General features: G+C 42.8%; 1 protein-coding gene across 1 annotated transcript in view; it reads right to left on the bottom strand.

Moving 5' to 3' along the window:
• ADAM12 (ADAM metallopeptidase domain 12) overlaps positions 1 to 20,841 on the bottom strand; it is a 457,774-nt gene that overhangs the window by 38,635 nt on the left and 398,298 nt on the right. Inside the window, exons 15-18 of the mRNA XM_014586073.1 lie at positions 10,487 to 10,595; positions 10,179 to 10,377; positions 7,779 to 7,856; positions 3,959 to 4,067 (exon numbers count right to left, since the gene is read on the bottom strand). Of these exons, the coding sequence (XP_014441559.1) occupies positions 3,959 to 4,067; positions 7,779 to 7,856; positions 10,179 to 10,377; positions 10,487 to 10,595 (495 nt within the window). The remainder of the gene's footprint in view (positions 1 to 3,958; positions 4,068 to 7,778; positions 7,857 to 10,178; positions 10,378 to 10,486; positions 10,596 to 20,841) is intronic.

The following is a 20,841-nucleotide window of genomic DNA, read 5'->3' as shown; positions in this document are numbered from 1 at the left end:
ATATATTATTACGGCATATTAAAAAAAATAAATAAAAAAAAAAAAAAAAAAAAAAAAAAAAGAAAAAGAAATGCCCACGAGATTTGTTATGCTATGTTAGAGACTTAAAAAAATAAATAGCCTCTGGGGGTAACCTCCTTCCTCTGGGAGGATGCTACTTATTTTCTCTGTGAAAGCATCACCTTTCTTGTGCTTTTATTCCATTTTGTTTAGCTTAAAAGACTCCTTAAGGGTGCAGAAAGGAAAGGAAAATCAAACCAACAGATTGGTTTCTGACCATAGCCAAGGCCCAGGGCTATCTGAGGAGGACTGGAAATGCTAGAATTGATAGGAAGTTTACATGCAATTTTAACTGGACTATGAATGCCTTGAGAACATGGATCTTGATTCATCTATCTCTGATTTCCCACCAGCAACAGGTAGGTTACCCTTCACACAGTAGGCATGCAATATCCCTTTCACACTGCTGGGGATGGCCACAAAGGTGACTTCAATTACCCAGGCTCTCTCCCATGCTGCCTCTGATCGCGGCCTTGGCACTCGGCTGGCTGTAGATTAGAGCAGCATTGGCTCCCACTCGGGGAGAATGAATGTTTTCACACCCTCTCTCTTCTTGTTTCTGGATTTTATCCCCAGCTGACAAGTCCTATCAGGGATCTGTCTTAGCCTAAGTAAGACATCAACGTATGACACTCTAGGAATCTAGGTTCATTTGTTACTGTCACTGGTAAAGCATTGCTTCTGGTTTCCTGGCTAAAACGCCATTTTTTTTTCAGACTTTTAGCAACAATCACAAGGGGTTTGGCTAGAATTCTGTTGTTTCAGAACAAAACTAATTAAAAAGTGAGGAACAAAAGTCTTGGGCTATAATGTTTAGTTCCTTGATTTCTTATGTCAATCCATAAGTCTTAATCGATTTATCAAAGTGAGCATTTATGAGGCCTCAAACTCAACTTGTTGGCCAACCCGCAGTTGGCTGTGTTCAGGAGCAGCAACACCATCCATGGAGTGTTTTGAGCTGGAGACATGGATAGTATTGTGGCTCTGTGTCCTTCACCCCCATGTCCAGCACAAGCACTGATGTCCCATCGACTTCCTACATTCTTGTTGGCCCACTATTACCCCTGCTCCAGGCCCCCAGCCTAGACTTCCCCCAGCACAGCCAGTTATCACTGCTTCAAACCTATGTCTTCCTTCCTTCCGTCCCTTTCAGATCTTAACAGATATGCTAAGTCTTCCACAAGAGCTTCCTGATATCCTTCGGCTTCTGAATTGGAGGGGGGTGCTACTTCCCCTCCCATAGCACCATCTCTTTCCCCACTGCAGCACTAACCATGCCACACTGTACTTACTTACTGTACGTCCAGGACCCAGAAGAGTGACTGAGCTGGTCAGGAAAATGAGCAGTGGGCCATGGGGACAGAGAAACCCCGGAAACATCTCCTCATGCCTGCCTGTTTCCCCCTCCCCCCAAAGGTTTTCACTATAGGGCATGTGCGCTCACCAGAAAGACAGAGAGAGACAGAGAGACAGAAAGTAAGAAATCACCCCCAGGGGGGGTGGCAACGCCTCAATCCCTTCCCCTCTATTCTCTCTGGATCTTGGGCATGCATGCACATGCACCTGGCGTGAGTTTAAGACGCTGGGTCCGGGACTCAAACATCACTCGACTACATGGGAGTCCAACGACATAGCCATTACGCTAACTGCTGGTCCCACTGTCTGTTTTTTGTATAAGTATTTGGGGGAGGTGTTTAAAACATACTTTTTTTTTTTTTGAGAGGTTTTTGCTATAGGGTGCATGCATTTGCCAGAAAGACAGAGACAGAGAGACAGAAAGCAAGAAATAACCCCCCGGGGGGATGGCCATGCTGCAATCCCTTCTCTTCCATTCTCCTCTTGGGATCTTGGGCACGCATACACATGTGCCTGGCGTGAGTTTAAGCCACCGGGTCCGGGACTCAAACTGCAGTCGACTACATGCGAGTCCAGCGACATAGCCATTACACTAACTGCTGGTCCCTAAAACATACTATCTTAAGAAATGATGGCAATAGTCACGGAGTTAGGCCCCTTGGCTGTTTTCATATACTCATTAGATATAATGAAGTCAGTGATTCTGTGGGTTCTCACTTTTTCGAAACCCTGAAACCTGAGTACTGACCATGTATGTCCACTCGAAGAGAGACACAGAGCATACTGCCATTCTCTTGCCAGCTGCTCCAGTTCCTTTGAACACCAGTGGATTTACTTGAATGGAGATGGAATGGGTAACAGGGTTCTGATGGCTTCAAAACTGAAGAGCTACTAGTTTTGTACAATAAATGCTTAAAGCCATATTAGAGTGTTTTCTGTTGTTGTTTTATTTTTAAAGAGATTTTTGCTGTAGGGTGCATGTGATCAACAGAGAGATATAGAGAAAGAGCAAGCAATAAATCATCCCCCCGAGGGCATGGCCACACTGCCATCCCTTCTTATTCCTTCTCCTCTTGGGATTTTGGGCACACACGCACACATGCCCAGCATAAGTTTCAAGCTGCTGGAACTGGGACTTAAACTGCAGTCCATTGCAAGTGAGAGTCCAGTGCCTTAAGCACTATGCCACCTGCTGGCCCCAAATCATATTAGAGTATTAAGTTGCAGTAAAAGACGAGTCTTCAAGGCTGAGATATCACTGAGGAAAGAGGAGGCTGGGCACACTCCTTGCTTCCCACCACTGTGATGCATGCTCAGTAAAAGGCAAGACTTCTGGTTCCTTTCCCTGCTTGCTGCAGAAGCAGGACTAAAAGAATGGGCACCTGAAGCCTGCTCGGGAGCAACGCTGAAACATATTCATATTTAGGCAGAAGAAAGAGCAGGAACTTCCCGGCCTTCCTTGGGCTGTTTCTGCAGATGTGCCCGGTCACAAGGCTTTCCCTAGAGCTCGGAGCACTCTCCTTGGCCCTGTAGAGCAGTGTTGTGTCTGTTGTCATGGAAATGACAGTGAGGCCACAGATTCAACACTGCCAGCTATAGCAGGCCTTCGGGATGTGTGATCTCTCCAGCCGCATTGGTCATGGTCTAAGTGTTGTGGGGGCTCAGAGGAGTGGCAAGGAAGCAATGCAAGTGTACTGGGCAATTCCCACCTGCTCTTGGCTCTGCACCTGTGCTCCCTATTGGCTTTCTGCAGCTCTTTACCTTATTTCTTCTGTTTTAGAAGGGACACCATTCAGATTTGCCCTTTAGCGGCCTGACAAGAACTCAGAGAAAGCAGCACTGCATTAGAAGACTGTCTCTAAAGGTCATTGGAGGAGACATGAACTAGGGTTCAAGCACAGCTAGTCAGAGCTTCTTTGGGGACTGAGTTGTGTCTCAATCTTAGACTTGTGATTATAGCAAGTAACACCACTTCCCTGAGCATCAGTTCTTCATATGTGAAGAAAGAACAATATCTACTTCAGGGTTGTGTAAGGAACAGAGGACATGTAGATAAAATGCTTAGCACAGTGCCTGCAAATGACTGTTCGACACGCAGAGGCTGTTCTTGGGGTTGCTGCCGCCGCCATGGCTGTTAAGAGGTGGGCATCTTTCTAGGAAGCTTTGAACAGCATTAAATGTCACACCTCTTGGCCCCAGCACAGAGTCCTTTTAAACAGTGATGTAATTTGTACATATCTGGCAGTCTGACATAAAAATTGTCTTAACTAAGAAAAGTGTCACAGGCTATGCAACTGGCAAACCTAGCCACTCAGTCAGCCGAAAGCGAAGAGCTCAGAAAAGATCAGGCAGGGGTGAGAGAATGTTTGGAAACTGTAAGAGACTTCAGGCTGTATCAGGCCCACACAGGGTCCCCACCTCTACTGTTTCCTGCTGGTGGGGCTGCACCTGCACCCATGCTAATGGCTGGCAAGCCCATCTGGCTGCTTGCTGCCTCCAGTAACTCAGCGTCTACCCACAGGGGTGCAGGGGTCTTACTGACCTGCTTGTCGGATGGGACCACTGTCTGTGCTTCCTCCAAAGCCAAATTTGTCACAGAAGGGAGGTGCCCAGTGGGCCTCGCAGTGGCAGTTCTTCCTGTTGTTGCATACCTGCAGGGGAGCAAGGAAGAAGACATCAGGAGGGAAGCAGAGTTAGAGCACCCCTGCTGTGGGGCAGTGTAAAGTCTTTGGGCAAGCAAGGACACTGGGGCCAGTCGCCCCACCAGCACTCATATAGCTAGACTCAGTAAATGGCACCAAGACAGTGAGCCCCAAACACAGTACCACATAGGTGAAACCTGAGCATGAAGTTCTAAGTACATTCTGCTGGCTCATAGCTGTTACGAGAGTGATGGATATTCTTAGGGCTCCCCTGCTCCTCTACCCCTTCCTCTTCTCAATCTTCCTGTGCTTGTGCTTTTCAAATCCAGGAAATCCACATTCTCTGACTATGATGAGTAGCCCTACTTAGCAGTGGGGAGGGACTGTACTTCAGGGATGAAGAATCAGATCCCTGGGGCCTCGCAGTGCGCACCTGGGGATCTCACGACCTCTTGGTTGTCATCCCTGGTTCCTTAAGACTAGAGGCTCAGAGCAGTTGGTGCTCTGAGTCTCACAGCAGAATGGACGGCTAGGCAAGTCCACAGCAAGGCCTCCAACTTTTTGATGCTTATTAAGGGGACAGGGCTTCCATGAACACTTCCTCTAAGCTTGCTCCATGTCTTATTCCTGAAATGCCCACTTTCTTGCAGTTTCTCAGCAGCCATTCCCTGTCTCCCAGTTCTGCACAGTGGCAAAGCCAACAATGAACTCTAGTGAAATAAGAAGATGGTTCTGGCATAGTCAGAAAGGGTTGGTAAGGAACCAAGACAGGGGTGAACTTTGCTCTTGCGGAGCCTAGAACAAGTAACCTGACTCGCAGACTCCATGGAGGGGCCACAGAGCTCCTGCTCCCCTGCTTACCAAGCATCATTGATGGGCTGTTCTTCACTTTGACTATGCCAGTTGGACTTGTTATTGTTACATATGCAATATAGTAAACTAGCATGTGAACCAGTGGAATAGAAGCATGAAGATAGCATTTTGCTTTATGAAAACATTTTACTGTCTCTATAAAAATTATGAATAGGTTGAATCTTTTGAGAACACTGGATAAACACAAGTCACTAAGAAATAATTTCTGACAAATTATGAATGGGTGCAGAATGATTGGAAAAAGCTACAAGGGCAAAAAAAAATCAGTACTCAGATTGAAGTCAATCTTAAAGAAACAAACTAAAAATTGGAGATGATGTATTTTGGGGTGATTTATGTAACGAAATCACGGCAGAACTATAGTCAGTATGCCAATCCTAATGACTTCAGCCCTGGGACCAGCAGTTAGCATAATGGCTACGTCGCTGGACTCCCATGTAGTCAACTGCGGTTTTAGTCCCAGACCCAGTGACTTAAACTCACGCTGGACGTGTGTGCGTGCGTGCCCAAGATCCCAAGAGGAGAATGGAGGAGAAGGGATTATGGCATGGCCATCTCCCTTGGGGGTGATTTCTTGCTTTCTGTCTCTCTGTCTCTCTCTCTGTCTGACGAGCGCATGTGCCCTGTAGCAAAAATATCTCCAAAAAATATATATATATAGATGCCAAACATACACTTTATTATTTTATGGTAAAATAAAGTATTTTGAGAATATGTCTCACTATTAATGGTTCTGTGTTTGAACTGACTAGTTTTGATGAATTAACTATCTGCTTCAGCTTCAAATAAGAAGGCCAACAGTCAAGAAAGCCTGTGATAAAACAAAAATACATTTTTTTTTTCTTTGAGTGTGAGATTTTGTGCTTTTGGGCAGGTGTGCTCGCCAGAGAGAGAAAGTGAGAAACAACCCCTACACACCACAATCCCTTCTCCTTCATTCCCTTCCTGGGATCTTGGGCATGCGCACACATGTGCCCAGAGTGAGTTTGAAGCCACCAGGTCCAGGTTTTGAACCACAATTGACCATGTGGGAATCCAGCAACATAATCACTATGCTATCTGCTGGCCCCAGAAATATATTTCTGCGAACTGAAAAATAAGCAAATTTTATTAGCATGTGACACAGCCTGTGCCAAATCTGAGTGTCTTGCCCATTTTCTCTAAGATGCTAATATACCATCCTTAAGATTCATGTGCTATCCTACCAGGTCTGCTGCAACGTACAGTCCTGTGTCCTTTCTGCAGTCTATGGCAGATAAATTGCAGCCCTAATGCTTTGCTTAGAGATGCTAGTGGCAAGCCTGTTCTCATTAGGGAGGTAACATGGTCAAGCTACTTGTCACCAGTCACAGTAGTTGCTCCATTCATCTAGAACGTGTGGGCCTTTCCTCTGTGATGTGTGATGAACGAGGTCCCAGGCATATTGGAAAGTGAGGAGTTTAGGATCTTCAACTCAGCTTACTGCTGACTTGTTAGGATATCTTGAACACACCGTTTCCCCCCACCTAGTGGCTTCTTCATCAGTAAAATAATAGGGGTAGACTTGACACTTTCCTTGAGTCATTAGAAAGAAATCTTTGAATCAATGAAGATCTAACAGATTGTATTTTAGGCCCAGCCATGGTGGTACAGGTGGTAGGGTACTGCTGTACAACATTGAAGCCACTTGGGAGGCCTAGGTCTAGATCCTGGGTTAACCTGAACATATGATCACTGAATGGCTGGGTGGCTGGTGGGAGGACTATGATATGATGAGACTCTGTCAGAGGTCTCTCTCTCTTTCTTTCTCATGAGAGAAAGAAGTAAACTTAAAAATAAAGGTTCAATTTATGTTGAGAGTCAGCTAAACTCACAATCATCAAATCTATCTGAAGTAGTACTGTGGTCCCTTATGGTCCCAGCATAACAGTAATTTTATGAAACCTCATAATTTCATGTTAGAATCATTAGCAAGTATCTGCAAGTTTTAAAAATAGAATTTGAGGCATGATTTCTGTAGAAAAGGTTTCAGAAAAACAAATGAACCACTGGCATGGCTAATCAAGATTAATATGACTCCATTCAAAATAATTAAGCCCATCAGGAAAAGTAAATTATATTTTAAACAAATAGAGTCCTTTTCTCCCCTAAAGATTCTCTAAACTAAAACAACAGCTTCTTTAGTTGAAATTCATTTTATGTGATATCAAGAGCATGTGTTTACTATGATCTATTGTCTTTGTTTTAGTACCATTTGGAAGTATTTCAGTTCAGACACTTTTTCTTTTTTATTGCTAGAGGGCATGTGTACTCACCAGAGAGATAGAGTGAGGGAGAGAAGAAAGAATTTCTCCACACTCTCCGTGGAGAAGGCCATATTGCAATCCCTTCTCCTCTATTTTTCCACCTTTCAGGATTTGGGGTAGGCACACACAAGCCTGGCAAGTTTCTCAAACTGCTGGGTCCAGGACTTGAACTGTGCAGTTGACCAAGTGGGATCTGGCTGCTTAACCACCAGGCCGTGAACCTGGCCCCCAGAAACATATTCAGAATGCTGGTAGTGAGAGGTACCATGCTGTCTGAAATGTTAATGTGTAATATTACTTTCAGAGTGACAAAATTCTTTTTCTTAAATCACAAAATATTAATTTAAAAGATAATTATGGCTTAATCTGTTTCTTTGTTAGACAAAATATCATATTTCTTCAACTATGTAAAAGTCAAAGAAAATAAATGTCTTTAGAAGAAAATATTGAGAAGACACTGTTATATCTTTAAAAGCTACGATTATAAAATCCTTTACAAATCAATGATTTATTGCTGAACTTGTTATGGGCTGGCCAGAAAAAGGCAGTTCAGTCCACTTACCCCTCTGCCATGGCACTGCATTGCACATTCATGAACACCAAAGACACTAATATTTTGACATCGACGATTGAGACAGATCTGTAGGAGAAGGAGAATACAGAAAATATCTTGGTACTTCTGTAACACCACACCACACATGCATGTGTGTACTGAGAAAGTAAAGGAAAACTTGGGAAAGATTCTGTAAACATCTTCTTTAAGGGAATAAGAGGAAGGATAAGGATGCATTTTCATTTGACTCAGACGTGGATCTTGTTGACTTACTCCAAACTCAGCACTTTGTAAGATTAAGTTCAATATGAGCACTATTGAATTCTTTTATTGAATAGTTTACTGCATTTTATATGGTTTCAGTTGATCCTATAATTAGAACTGATTTTCTCATGAATTTTGTTTTGAGTTTGCAGTAAAATCTATGTATTGCAGCATTTTTTCCCCTCTATTAAAAGACATAAGAGAGGGGTCAACATGTGGCATGGTGGTTAAGTTGCTGGACTCCCACATGGTCGACTGCAGTTTGAGTCCTAGACCTGGTGGCTTGAAAATCATGTCAGATGCATGTGCGTGCATGCCAAAAATCCTGAGAGGAGAACAGAGAAGGAGGGACTGCAGAGTGGCCATCCCCTGAGGGTGATTTCTCACTTTCCTTCTCTGGTGAGCACACATGCACTATGGCAAAAACCTTAAAAAAAAAAAAAAAAAGATACACAAGTGAGGGTGAGATGAATTAGTCATTATTCCAGGGCCTGTGTTGACTCAAAGACTCTAAGAATCCAGAGTCTAAAACATCTTTTAAGGGTGATATTACAAATTGGGAAATTTCTCAAAATACTGACAAGTAATATCATTGATGACATAAACCATCAACAGAAATGCTCTGCAAAGGGAAACAGACAGCTCCCTTGCATTTATCAAGCTATTGCAGTGGCAGAAATTTGCTAAATGATACTAGACTGGTTTATCTCCATTTCAGAGGTATGTAATATACTCCAGACCCAAGGGATCAGGCGCTGTATTGCTCATAAGATGTTACAAATTAGTGGCATCAAAGGAAGAAGAATATAATGTTTAGATTGCAGAGGAATCTAATGTTTGGAATGTAGTAGAATCTTCCTACGGGGAAGGTCACTACCTGACCCCAACATCCTTTGAAAAAGTTGCCAGCCCAAATGGCTTTGAAGGCTTGATAGGAATCCTGGAGAAATGGACTGTCACATTCCAGTGGATAGAAGTTATCCAGGACTACAATGAACATAGTAGGACCCCAGTGAGCCTCACAGTACAGCTTTCTCCCTGAACCCATGGACAAAGATAAAGATGGCCTTCAAAGAACCAATGTTGGGTGGAAACAGAAATCAAAGAACACTTCATCTTGCATGTGTAGAAAACAGTCAGTGATAACTGAGTCTTTGGAATTTCAGTGTTCAGATGCACCTGGTTCCATCTGTTCAGACTACAATATATATTTTTTTAAAAAAACCCAGTGTCATTCTAATGTCAAAAGCTGAACATACAATAATGTGATTAAGGAGGCATCCCACATATACATATTTTTGTGTACCATCATATTTCCTCAAGGAAAAAGCATCTGTGACTCAGGGTGTATAGGGGAAGAAAGGGTGAATAGAGGGCATTCCCACACTTGGGATTCTGCTAAGGAGAACTGAATCTGTATCTATCTTTTTCTTCTCTGTGACCTCTATGTTGGTAGTGATTTCATGACAATGGCATTTCTAAAAAGTACATAGGGGTTGATTCATCTTTTTGCCTAAACAATTTTATTGACTTGCTATCATTTATTCTGATGAGAAAGTTTAATGGAAAAAATCATGTGGCAGAATGTAAAAATCTCAGATTCTTTCTTTTTGTCTTTTAAAAATTTTAGGCTTTATTTCTAAGCCTCGAAATATCTCTATTTACCTTTTTCTCCCATACTCTGAAAAAAATTCCTCTGGCTTTCAATTTCTCTCTACTGGGTCTCTGAAAATACATCTGACTTCCCATTCTGCCCAGGTGAGAACAAGTCCCCAAGAACTCTGTGCCAAAAACCAAGCTGCATTTCCAAAAGCAATATAATGTGCTATTACGTTTCTTTCCTAAGTAATTTCCTGGCTGGAAACCCTCATGACACCCAGAGTGCAGAAATGACTTATTAACACTAAAGAGCCAAGAAGACAAGCCCGATTTTCCCCAGTCTGTATATCAATAGTCAGATCTGGACTAAGGCTTTATTGGCTTTTTCTTCTAGGTGCAAAGAACTGGAACCAGAGACAATGTGCTGAGAAGCAGATTGAGGAAAAAACAAACAAACCTCACAGCCCAGTTCTTGCCTAGGACGTTTTCTCAGTGGGCTGTGTTCCAGACTTACATTTATGATGCAAGTGAGCTTTTGAGCCTTACTTTTCCATCAGCACACTTTGTGCCTGCAAGCACAAGCCCTGGGTCCGGCATGTCATCACCCAAGTACACATGGGTCCCCCGGCACAGAATCCGGCCTCCTTCCTGCAGTGGGATATTTGTTTCTATGGAAACAGCATTGGTACCAATCACTGGACGGCTGGCACCTCCTTGACACTGGATTTTTCCGCATTTAGCATCCCTGGAAGGGTAAGAACAAACAATCCCCAAACAGAAACGGTTTGGAACCAGCCCCAAGCGATGTGAGAAGGTCAAAGTGATGACACTGTCAGGATGTACGGACCGCATACCTTCTTTCGCATTTGGCAAAGGAACTCTTGGAGTCTTTGCCACAGTTGCCGTAGGGATCACCTGCAGAGTTGACTCTCTCAAAGCAGATCCCAGGGGCAGGTTTAGCACCTGAAACAGAAGCAACACAGCACTTTCATCTCCTGCAAGTGTTTTTAATGTTTTGCTTCCAATGGTATAGGGCTTTTGGGGTAAGGGGAGCTATGTTCCATGTTCAGAAAAATCGCACCCAGTGTCTTGGCTGACTCGATGGGAGTTGGCCAGTGGAATCCTAGAGTATTAGCAGCTAGCATCCTCTCCTGGCTCAGCTCATAGTAAAACACATATTTGTAGCTCATTCTTCTTTAATTCTGCTATCTGGGGCCCATGGCGTGTGTAGCCTCTCAGGAGATGAGACCTGGCAGCGGGATCAGACCTGATTCAAGCAGAAAGGAGTGGGCTGGCTGGCTGCAGAGAAGGGGAAGCTTGCTCTCTTTAACAACAGCCCACACAATTCCGGTGAGAAAATGCAAACTAGGGCAGGCTCCAGAGAATAATGATGACTAATATACAGAAGAAATGGAGAGACAGTGAGACAGTGAGACAGAGCGGGGGGGAGAGAGAGAGAGAGAGAGAGAGAGAGAGAGAGAGAGAGAGAGAGAAAAGGAGAGGGAGGGAGAGAAAGAGGGAGAGAAAGAGACAACAAAGCAGAGATCTTATACAACACTTTCAATTCCATAAAGCTCCCTATAATAGCAAGCTCAGACTTCAATTAATGCCTAATTTTGCAAAGTAGATATTTTTGTCAGAGGCCATGGAGTCATAAACCCTAGTGCCATTGTGTATAACACGACAGACCCCAGCAGAGAGGGTCATGGCAAGTGGAGAGCTCAGGAAATAGCTATTTTTAGTGCATCTAGCCAGAAAAAGAGCATGTAACTGGAGTTTGCAGTGCCAAGACTTTGGAGAGGTCTTGAATCGTGTGCATAGTGACATAGGTTGAACACTATGAGAAAGTCAGGAAAGCCTTCCACATTCTTCAGAACAAACTGTACACTGTGGTGTGGCCTTGGCTCACGTTGGTATCCTGTTCAGACTTTTCTCTAGTATCATTTCCACTGCCGTCTATCTTTGCTCCCAACTCTGGGAAGGCTCCAAGGTGACAATGGACTTATTTAAGGTACCAACCAGTTGATGGGCAAGGCTCCCCTCCTCCCAGGGAACAGAAAATGTTCTTATTACTTATCCATTGTTTTCTAACCTATTTCTTCTCATCAGCCTGGTTCCTTCTCATAAGTTATCAGTAGACATGATCATCTCATTGAAAACAGAAGAAGACACCACACCACAGCACACCATCACCCTTGTACCATTTGAGATGAGTAGTGTATCCAGTTGTTGACTCTGCACTGAGACATCCTACTCCTATACCTTTCATTTCCCATTCTTTGTTTATTAAAACCCTTTTCGAGAGACCTCAAGCTTCTTTTTAAAGGAGTGCTTGTGTTTTTTAAAAAATCCTAATTGTGTCAGTAGACCATGACGAGTGTCCCCAACTAGCACGGATAGAGGTTTAAAAGTTCCTCTTAGCTAGACTGTGATAGTCAAAAGATGTGACTGACAGATTAAGATATGATTCTTTCTGGTGGGTAATTTTTGGGGAAATATTTGTTTTATAGCTGGACATGTATGGGTCTAAGGAAACAACAAGTGTGTATCAAGTCTTAAACTTTTTTGGAATAGCTCTTCCTATTTGATTGCTTTCATCAATGGCCAGGCTTGAGAGTTGAAAGGACAAGTCTTGGGCCACAGAATAATGTGGCTGATCTGGTGTCAACCTCGTGTTTGATGGGACCTTGTCACATAAGCTCTTAAGACTCTGTTCCCTCATTTTTAAAATGTGGGCAAGGACGTCACCTGATTTAAAGTGCTATAGATCTCAGTGAGTCAGTGGGTAGAGCTCTTGGCACAAGGCAGTCCCTCAAGGAACCCAAAATATAATAAGGACTGCTATCTATTATAGAGGAACGGGGTGGCCTGGCTTCTGGGCTTCAAGGCTGGGAGAGTGTGTGGGAAAAGGGAGCTACCTTATACCTGACCTTGTTACCCATACTTAGCCTATTTGCAATGATTCATAACTGTGTCAAGAGGGGCTTTCCATCTGTCTCTCTCACAGATTATGGTTCCCAGGTCTAGCATGTCAAGGCAAATCAGTGAAGATAGCTGAATGATCAGAGACCTCAGGAAATGAGGAAGAAGAAAGAGAATGTGTTGTCTGAAACCTAGGGGTATTTGCATATACTTTACATATAAATACTTACTATAGCCATCACTCAAGGATTTCAACTTCCCTGCACCCATTTCATCCTGGCTCCTTTCACTGAATGAGGCCCTCTGTTACCTCTGAATCCTGGCTTACTCTGGGTACCCTCCCAGCTGCTTTGTGCTAAGCCTCCAGAACTTGATCTTACTCAGTTTTAAAGAAGCAGCAAGAGACCTCAAATAAAGCACTTTAGGTTGACTTCTTTTTAGAATAAAGATCATCTTCCCAGTTAGTCCTTTCCTTGCCCTTATCAAACAAACACACTTTTTTTTGAAAGAGAGAGATTTTTGCTATATGGCATGTGAGCTTGCTAGAGAGACAGAGAGATAGAAAATGAGAAATCACCCCCCAGGGGGGATGGCCATGGCCATGTCACAATCCCTTCTCCATTCTCCTCTCAGGATCTTGGGCATGTGCGCACATGCGCCTGGTGTGATAAGCCACTGGGTCTGGGAATTGAACTGTGGTCGACAACATGGGAGTCCAGTGATGTAACCATTATGCCATCTGTTGATCCCAACAAACATACTTTAAGCGAATAGCACATTTTTGATCATCAATGTGACTTGCATCCAGCACACTATTAAGTATTGTGCTGGGTACAATATATGAAATCTTTGATTCTTGTAACTACCCTGTAAAGCCTACATATCCCCATTTTATAGATTTTAACACCAAGGTTCAGTGTTTCAGTGACTTGCTGAAGATCATAATGTAAGTGGCAAAGATGAGTTTAACTCATAAAGCCAAAATCCATAATTTTTCTATCCCATCATGATCCTGTGTGGTCTCTTAGAGACCACCTAGTTAACCCCAGGTTCTTGTCCCTGCTGTGCCTTTCTCTCCAAAAGTGCTAATAGTCCTATAATCTACCTGCTCATATGCTTGGCTTCATCTTCACTGAATCCATTTCCAAAGCATGACTGATGGTCTGCAGTGCCATACATTCCACACACATTGCTTAGCACCACACTGGATGGGGAGATAAATCCAAGTTTGAGCACGCCCAATGGGGTTTTCTTCTAATTGGGAGCAACAAAGAGAGGCAGTAGACATTTATATGCATTTTGTTGTTGTTGTCAATCCCATGTTTGATGGATCCTTGTCATATAAGCTCTTAAGAATCTGTTTTTCTGGATTTAGGACAAAAAATTAAAAATTCCAGATAGGATGACTTGGAAGCTTCTGGGAGAAGTGTCAGTTCCTAAAGAAACAAAGCTCAATGGAATTTGGCTAGTAAAATGTCCTCCACCCTGGTGTTAATTTGTCCAGTGGCTTGAATGACGCAGGGTTCTAAAGGTTAACATTCTGTCTCCCCCAAGAAAGCAATAACTCTCTTTCCAAGAGTTTTATTCACTTGAGCTTTCACTTAAAACACTAGTGAGCAGGAGATGCCATGTCACACTTCACCATTGATGTGTGACCAGGGCATGTCATTGTCAATGGGGCATGGCAATGACATGGCTTAGTGCATGTGGCAAAGAAAACTGATATTTGGAGGAAAGGTTATGATTTCATCAGCCACTTAAACCTGGGGATAGGATAGATAGATTCTGTGGAATCAAAAACCAAAATGCATAACCCAGCCCCAGTCATGTACTTTGCTAATTATTTTCTCCGGAGAATTAAAGGAAATTATGGTATCATGGTAACTCATGGTCAACCACGATGGAAAAGAGCTTTTGCTTTTTCTGTACTGAAGTACTTAGGGACTGATAATTTTCATCAACACCCTGAAACTGCTGTTTTCACTTGGTGATGGCGATGGTGGTGGTTGGCAAGCATGTGAAAGGAAGACAGAGAAAAACCCTCTTTGTGGTGCATGGTTTCATCCACCTGGCTATTGTTTCCTATCCTGGAGTCTCCACGCTGGGATGGGAAATCTTCCATGAAAAACATAGTTGTCTAAAAGTGGAGGGGTTTAAAATGAATCAGACTTCCAAGGATACAAACAGGTGAGATCTGGTCTTAATCACAATATGCCCCTGCTGCCCCTACCTCCAATTTTAGATTGTAGTATGGTGGTATGCAAGGTTCTGGGCCACTTTCCAGGGCCAGTGAGCTCCTAGCAAGCAGTTGCCAGTTGGTCCACCCAGCATCACTCCTTCTAGTACCACATGCTGGCCACACCCTCCTAAGGTAATACTCTTTCTGTAGGAAGGCTTATATAGGTAGTAGGAAGAATTCCTTCTGCTGGTTTGGAGCAACATCAGAAGTTTGTGAAAACAAACTGTGGTGTTGCTTTGGCTTTGCTTGCATAATACTGCTCCCATATCCCTTCTAGGAATAAAACATTTTTCTTATGGGGATATTCATTTCATTTCAGGTGGAGTTAACTTTTTACCCCTAAGGGATGAATAGAAGATTCAGGTCTGACCAGTCAGAGCAGTCTATTCCACAGGTTACATGAGTTAGTCAATGTTGGGCACATGACTGAAGTCAGGTAAACCAATGTCTTCCTTGAAACTGAATTTCTGAAGCCAGCTGGCCAATGGCCCTGGACTGCTATGTCCGATAGGGCCTTCCCCCATCGCCACCGTCCTGAGAATGCTGGGCTTGGCCTTCCCTCTTCTTAGCCTTCTTGCAAAGGTTTTCCTGTCCTTGTATTTATCACACTTGCTTTTGCTACTTGGGATATCCCAAGGCTCCTGCCATATTGCAAAAGCCCCAGAGGTAGGGATGATGACTTAGGCCCTTACAGAGTAGATGTCTGAGAATGAATAAGTGGAAAAGCCATCTAGGGAAAATCTATTTTGTCTCCTAGGTCCTCTCCAGAGGAAGTCGCCTGGAGTTCTACAACACAGAGCATCTTGAGTAAATGAATACTGTCTCCAGGTCTATCTTTTTTGTAACTCTGGATTTTCACTTCTTTATTTACATCAAATGAATTATTTCTTTGGTGCCTTACATCATGAAAAGACAGACATTTCACTTCGTGAAAAGAGAAATCCCCATTCCCTTAAAGTTCAGGTAAAGTAAGACAACTTTTAAAGAGGGAAACCGAAAGTGATCCATGCTGACCTTGGTAGCAACACAGCTTTGAGATTAAAAGGAAATATCAGCAAAGGAAACTAACTCAAAGGCATAAACCCAAAGACAAATTTCCAAGTGCCTCGGTTGTCTGGTTAGGATAGTGGAGAAAAGTTCAGTGAAGTGTTTCACGTGGCTTTTGTGTGTTAACTGCTATCTGGCATTTATTTTAGAGTTAGAACGGTCAATAACTTAAGTGTAAATGACTTCTATTCACTTGTGTGATGTTATAAACTCACAGATTTGGGTTCAAAGCTGCTGTACTTAAAATTGCCTGTCTTTATGTCTTCATGAAGATGAGAGATTTCATGTCTATCTCTTGGAAAGGATGACAACAGTTTTCTTATCACTACAATACTACATTCTATCAATTTAAAGCCCTTGAATTCGTAATAATGGATACTTAGATGCTTGTCATTATCAAAAGGTAAAATTTAGCCTTTCAGAGGGGATTGTGACATCATACTGCATTTTATAATTATGTAGAAAATGCTGGATTTTAATCGCCAGTCTTATCTTTAGAGTTCTGTAACTTTCATTTGTAATTGTAGTGTGAAAGTTCCAAGCATCATTATGTCTTTTGAAAGAGAGATGATGCATCTTGAATTAGGCCCATGATTTAATCAATCTAATCTTTTACTTTAAAATGACTCTATTATGCAAATACACTTCTCCAGTTCAGTCAAATGAACTCCTCCCTCCCTCTGTCCCTAATTTCCTGGACCCCTGTCACTAATATCTACACTCAAGCATTTTTGCAAATAATCAGAGGCTCTCTTATTCTCCTGCCCCTTTTCTTCAAATCATAGTTTGTATTTATCAAAAAATCAAGTCCACATGAACACATTTTATCATTTTCTTCTCATAAGATGGGACAAAAGGGAGACTTTCTGACTCCTAAACCATATGACGCTTGGCAAAAATATTTTTTCTTTCCATCTGTGGCCTCCAGAGTTGTAAGTGATTAGTAAATGCACTGCTCTAGGTGGACCATAATAACCCAAGATCATTTAAACCAGCCTTGCAGATAAACACTGAATATTTACCAGCCCATAAAAATTGTCTGGCCAGCTCATGCTGTATTAATCAAATGACACTAGATTTTGGTGAGTGATAAAATAGCTAGTACTAACATATTTTGGGACTTCCCTGATGCAAATTGTTTGTAGCTTTAGACATGTAGTTATCTATAAGATTAATTGCTAAGTTATGTTTTCAGTAACTATGTTAGTGGTTACAACAAACAACACTGGCAAAAGTAAATTTGCTGCTCAAAGAAAAAATATCCAGCTGGGTTTCAGAAGGAATAAAGGTCATATCACATTGACAGAAAATCTTTGTGGATATTAAGACTAAACTGAACAAAGAGAGCTAAATGCAAGTTACACAGTTTGAATTGCAGATAACATTTCTATGTTTGACACCAACATATAAAGCCATGACATACAAGATTTGTGGGAGAAAGTCAGTGAGGAAAAAAAAATTAAACTCCTAGTCAACAAGGAGATTATCAACAATAACGATAGTTAGAAAAACAAATAAATGTAGAAAAAAACAATCCATAAGGTATTCTGAAAGTGTATTACTTTGCCAGTCAGGAGTTTTAGGCATATGTTTTGAATTTTGTATCATTTTATTTGTAGAAAGATTTGGAAGCAGGATTATTTTATTGAAATATAGTGCTGGATTGAGGAAAGCCTATCTCAAAAGGGAATAGCTAGTTGGAAGGAAGGACTTCATCCGGTCTTTCCAACTAACATCTGGATAGCCAGATCTGGAGAGTAACGAACATCCTGAATGTAACTAGAGATCTCTGGATGACACACAGCTTAGCCAGGTCACCAGGGTGCATATGGCATGGGGCAGCAGAGCAGAGCCGAACTCAGTGAGTCTGAGAGTTCTGAGTTATTGTGCTTCCCAGGAGGCTTACAATGGCTCCAGAGCAAACATGTTCCAGATCCCAAAGTACTCACTAATGGGTGGGGAAATGAAATATAGCAAATGCATCCTTAACAATAAGTTTTCCTCTTCTGAGTCATGACAAGCTAATTCAAATCAGCCACTATAACAAAGAATGAAAATGCTCTTAACCACGTATATCTGGCTTGCCAGAGGTTTGTCCCAGGAATTTACCTCTGTCCCCAGGACTGCATTTGTTTGGGACTAACACTTCCTGGGAGGATACTGTGATGCTGTTACATCTTGACTGTGCTCCAGGTCCAGGCAAGAGCACACAGGGACTGTGGGAAGTATGCCACTCTGGCAGCATTAGGACTTTAGAGTCAGCAGCTTATACACAGCAGGGTGTCAATAAATATTTAATAAATGAGAGAATGGGTGGCAAATTAGGATCTCTGTTCTCCAAGTCACAGCCCAAGCTCTACAGAAATAGAAATAACCTACACTTCCCTCGGTTGTCCCTACTGCCCTTATTTGCTTTGATTTTTTTCTTTTTTGTATGCTAGAAATACCTTCTCTCTTCTACTCTGGCAAAAGCTATTCCAAGGTGACCTCATCTATGAGACCTCCTACTTACCTATTCTCCTCTGTCTCTTCATATCTTTCCCATGACCTTGAGACAGCTCTTTCTGCATTCCCCAGGATTTAAGTATCTTGCTAGTCTCTCAGTATCTTATTTTTAGTTTAGATTTACTAAATGCTATGCAACTGGCAGGCATGGTAGTTGATGTAACACATGACCTAGAATAGACTGTAGGCCACGTTACAGGAAAGAAATATACTCATGGGATAGGTAGATCACTATTCCCATCTTAGAGATGAGACACAACAGGTTGAACAATTTGATGATGAACCCATTCACCTATGGCCTCCCCAAAAGGTTCACATTCTAATAAAAATCTGTGAATATGTTACCTTACATGGCAAAAGAGACTTGGAAGATGTGATTAAGTTAAGGATTTTGAGATGGTGAGTTGATCCTGGATGATCTTGGTGGGCCCATTATAACCACAAAGGTTCTTATAAGAAAGAGGCAAGGGAACCAGCAGTTAGCGTAATAGCTATGTCTCTGGACTCACACGTAGTTGAGTGCGGTTCACGTCCCAGACCCGGTGGCTTAAAACTCAGGCCGGGTGCGTGTGTGTGTGTGCCCAAGATCCTGAGAGGAGAATGAAGGAGAAGGGATTGCGGCGTGACCATCCCCCCTGGGGGGTGATTTCTCGCTTTCTGTCTCTATGTCTCTCTGTTTGTCTGGCGAGACGCACACGCCCTATAGTGAAAAACCTCTCAAAAAAAAAAAAAAAAAGAAAGAGGCAAGAGGGAACCAACAGTTAACATAATGGCTATGTCGCTGGACTCCCACGTAGTCGACCGCAGTTTGTGTCCCGGACCCGGTGGCTTAGAACTCACGCCGGGCGCGTGTGCATGCGTGCCCAAGATCCTGAGAGAAGAATGGAGGAGAAGGGATTGCGGCGTGACCATCCCCTCTGGGGGAAGATTTCTCACTTTCTGTCTCTATGTCTCTCTCTGTCTGTCTGGCGAGTGCACGTGCCCTATAGCGAAAACCTCTCAAAGGAAAAAAAAATGAGGCAAGAGGGTCAGAGTCAGACAGAAAGGGAGATGTGACTACAGAAACAGAAGTCAAAGAGAGACAGAGACTTAAAGATTCTGTACTGCTGGCCTGGGTTGAGACAAATGCCATGAGCCAAGAAAAGCAAGTGGTATCTAAAAGCTGGAAAAGGCAATAAATAGATTTTCCCTAGGCCTCAAAAAGCAATGCTCCCCCAGCAACAACTCAATTTTAGGATTTATGACCTCTAGAACTGTGAGATGGTAAATCTGCGTTGTTATAAGCCACTAAGTTTGTGGTTAATTTGCTGTAGCAGCCATAGGAAACTCATACAGGGCTCTTAAACTGGAAAACTAAGTAGCCATGCTGATATGGAGAAAAGGAACACATTGCACTTGCAAAAGGGATAGTTAAAGAGCTATTCTAAGAAGTACTCTGGCCCCAACAGCTGGTTGGAGGCCCTTCATGTTTTTTGCTCTCCTAAAGAAGTCTTTGTGGTGATTTGAAGTACTGAGAAGGGGATGACAGAGGTAGACTGAAACTCAGGAAGTCACAGCCTTAGGCAGTTCCAAAACTTGGTCCCTATGCTTGTGGTTTCCATGAACTTTGAGAAGTCTCCTATGCTCTTCACCAAAACATACTTCTCACCAACAGTTCTGAGCACATGGATGTTTAGTGCTGGATGCAAAGACCTACTTATGTCAAATCTCATCACTGTCTAGGCAAAGACTTCTTCAGATGCCAGGGGAGAAGGTGAGTAAGCTTCCAGGAAGTCCCCTCCTCAAGAAGAGGATCAGTCATAAGGGTAGTCAAAGCAGGTATCTTCCTATGGTTTTGTTTTTAATTTAGGTTTTTGCTATAGAGCACATGTACTCAACAGAGAGACAGAGACAGTGAGAGGAAAAGTGAGAAGTCACCCCCTAGTGGTTTGGCCACACTGCAATTCCTTCTCCACTTCTCTCCTGGTATTTCGGGCATGCACACACATGTGATTCGTGTGCTTTTCAAGTCTCCAGGTCCAGGATTCAAACTGTGGTTGCCCATGTAGAAGTCCAGTGATTCAACCACCACACCACCTGCTGGCCTTTCTATGGCTCTTAATTTTTTTTTTTTTTTAATTCAGCTTACGGGTCAGGTTGTCTTTCTCAACCTGCCATGTACCACACTCCTCCTCTCCTCTCTCTTCTCCCCTTCTCTCTCATCAGGCAGCTTGAGAAGAACTAGTATGATGAGATAATAAATACCAGCCTTGGTCTCCATGAATCAGAGGCATATAGCCAGCTGAGTCACATGTGGTGGTGGCTCAGAGAGAACTGTGGAGTTCCATCTGACCTCACTTTGGAAATGGGGCCAGACGTTATAACATAGCAGGGCATTAAAGAACACATTTTGCTCCAAAGCTCTCAGTGCTATGTGTGCTCTGGCCATGAAATGTTACTTGGAAGGGAGCATTATGACAGCTCTTGTAACTAAAGAAGAGGAGATTACTGACTCTG

The sequence above is a fragment of the Tupaia chinensis genome, unplaced genomic scaffold, assembly GCF_000334495.1.
Source record: "Tupaia chinensis unplaced genomic scaffold, TupChi_1.0 Scaffold000113_1, whole genome shotgun sequence".
In the NCBI taxonomy this organism is placed as follows: Eukaryota; Metazoa; Chordata; class Mammalia; order Scandentia; family Tupaiidae; genus Tupaia; species Tupaia belangeri.
This window is presented reverse-complemented; position numbering and strand designations above follow the sequence as displayed.